Here is a 1362-nt window from a genome sequence, read left to right as displayed (position 1 = left end):
TCAAAAATTTTGCTCATCAAAATAATTCATGAAAATCAAATAATTCATGAAAAGCAAAGTGTGCAGGACTGATTTAAACTGATCATTATAAATGACTAAAGTGCAGTAAAATGCAAACATCCTGGAGGTCATAATGATGTGGAAAAGCAACTTCGTTGTCTTGGATCTGTTGTGTTTTATTTAGATATCAAAACATATTCTTTGCAAATTACATTAAGTAAAATAAAGAAACATATACATTGTTGTTGAACCTGAGAGGATATCCTCCCAGAGTACATTGCAGCATTTAGTAAGTAATGTTGAGAACAGCAAGATGTCTTCAAAAGAAATCAGTCCACATTTTGTTCCTCTTTTAGCTTTTTTAAAGCAGCAGCAGCTTCTTCTCTAGCTTTATAACCATGTAGTTCAGTGCGAAGCTCTCCAGGCTTTGGTGGAACTTCTGGTATACTCTGAGATAGAAAATAAAAAAATAAGCAAACTTGCTATATATTGTAGAATAAAGTCACTTTGAAAAACTATTATTAAAGAACTATTTTGTCAAAAAAATTAGAAATGTCTGTAAACATTTTACGAGAACATCACATTGCTTCAAATTTACAAAAACAGCCTCAAAGGTAAAGGATGGATTCATTGGCTCCTACCAGATCAGGGAGATAGTATTGGTGGACGACCTGTGCTCCTGCAAACATGGCCAGAACACTGGCTCCCAAAAAACGGCTGTACCGAGCCCACGACACACCAGCTGGCATCTTTACAATATGATGCGATCTTACTCAGCCTGTGGGCAAGATGAAAGCACAAATAGACTGTTAGGATAATTATCATTGATGATGTGTGAGTTTATTACACCTTGGTATTGGCTGCCTGTTGCGTGTCAGAACTCATGTTTTAATCTAATTAGGACGGTTCCTCTGTCTGGATATTCAGTTATAGTCACCATTCTGTACATGGCAAAGATTTGGAAATGGAATGAGAGCGGAGTCCTTCAGCCAAGAACAAAGTGGAATATTTTGATAAGGCTGGAGCTGTGGATGAATCCTCATCTGCTAACATGCATGATGTAAAATAAGACGATGTGGCAGACTGGAGATGCATAAAATGCCTTTTTAACTGTTAATCGGGGCCACTTCCTGATAGGTGAGCCTAGAGGTGAGCAGCTGCCTTCTGTAACTCTAAGCAATTTATCTGATCTGAGTAAGATTACAATTTCTATCAGAATCTGTTGTCATGTCTCCTGGTTATTTAATACATTCATATAAGTTATGAAGTATTATTTTACGAGTTTGTCCTGAGGGATCTCTTTTAAGGGAAAAGAACCAGAGAGAGAAAGCTCCCAGGTGCAGACACAGAGCTTATCTTTAT

General features: G+C 37.2%; 1 protein-coding gene across 1 annotated transcript; it reads right to left on the bottom strand.

Annotated features, from left to right (window-relative positions):
- Nucleotides 1-183: 183 nt before the first annotated feature.
- Nucleotides 184-1003, bottom strand: LOC107081071 (chromosome unknown open reading frame, human C12orf73). The gene is made up of 2 exons (XM_015369288.1): nucleotides 642-1003; nucleotides 184-449 (listed from the first exon to the last, which is right to left on the bottom strand). Exons 1-2 carry the CDS (start codon nucleotides 747-749, stop codon nucleotides 330-332), a joined length of 228 nt encoding a protein of 75 aa, XP_015224774.1. The 5' UTR covers nucleotides 750-1003; the 3' UTR covers nucleotides 184-329.
- Nucleotides 1004-1362: the final 359 nt, after the last annotated feature.

The sequence above is a fragment of the Cyprinodon variegatus genome, unplaced genomic scaffold (assembly GCF_000732505.1).
Source record: "Cyprinodon variegatus isolate N-32 unplaced genomic scaffold, C_variegatus-1.0 Scaffold2851, whole genome shotgun sequence".
NCBI classification, from domain to species: domain Eukaryota; kingdom Metazoa; phylum Chordata; class Actinopteri; order Cyprinodontiformes; family Cyprinodontidae; genus Cyprinodon; species Cyprinodon variegatus.
This window is presented reverse-complemented; position numbering and strand designations above follow the sequence as displayed.

Bases quoted from the DNA above. Each gene is read 5' to 3' on its own strand.
- LOC107081071 (XM_015369288.1), bottom strand. From the start codon at position 749: ATGCCAGCTGGTGTGTCGTGGGCTCGGTACAGCCGTTTTTTGGGAGCC. The intron at 450-641 runs GTAGGAGCCAAT...TTTCTATCTCAG, and splicing joins AATACTATCTCCCTGATCTG to AGTATACCAGAAGTTCCACC.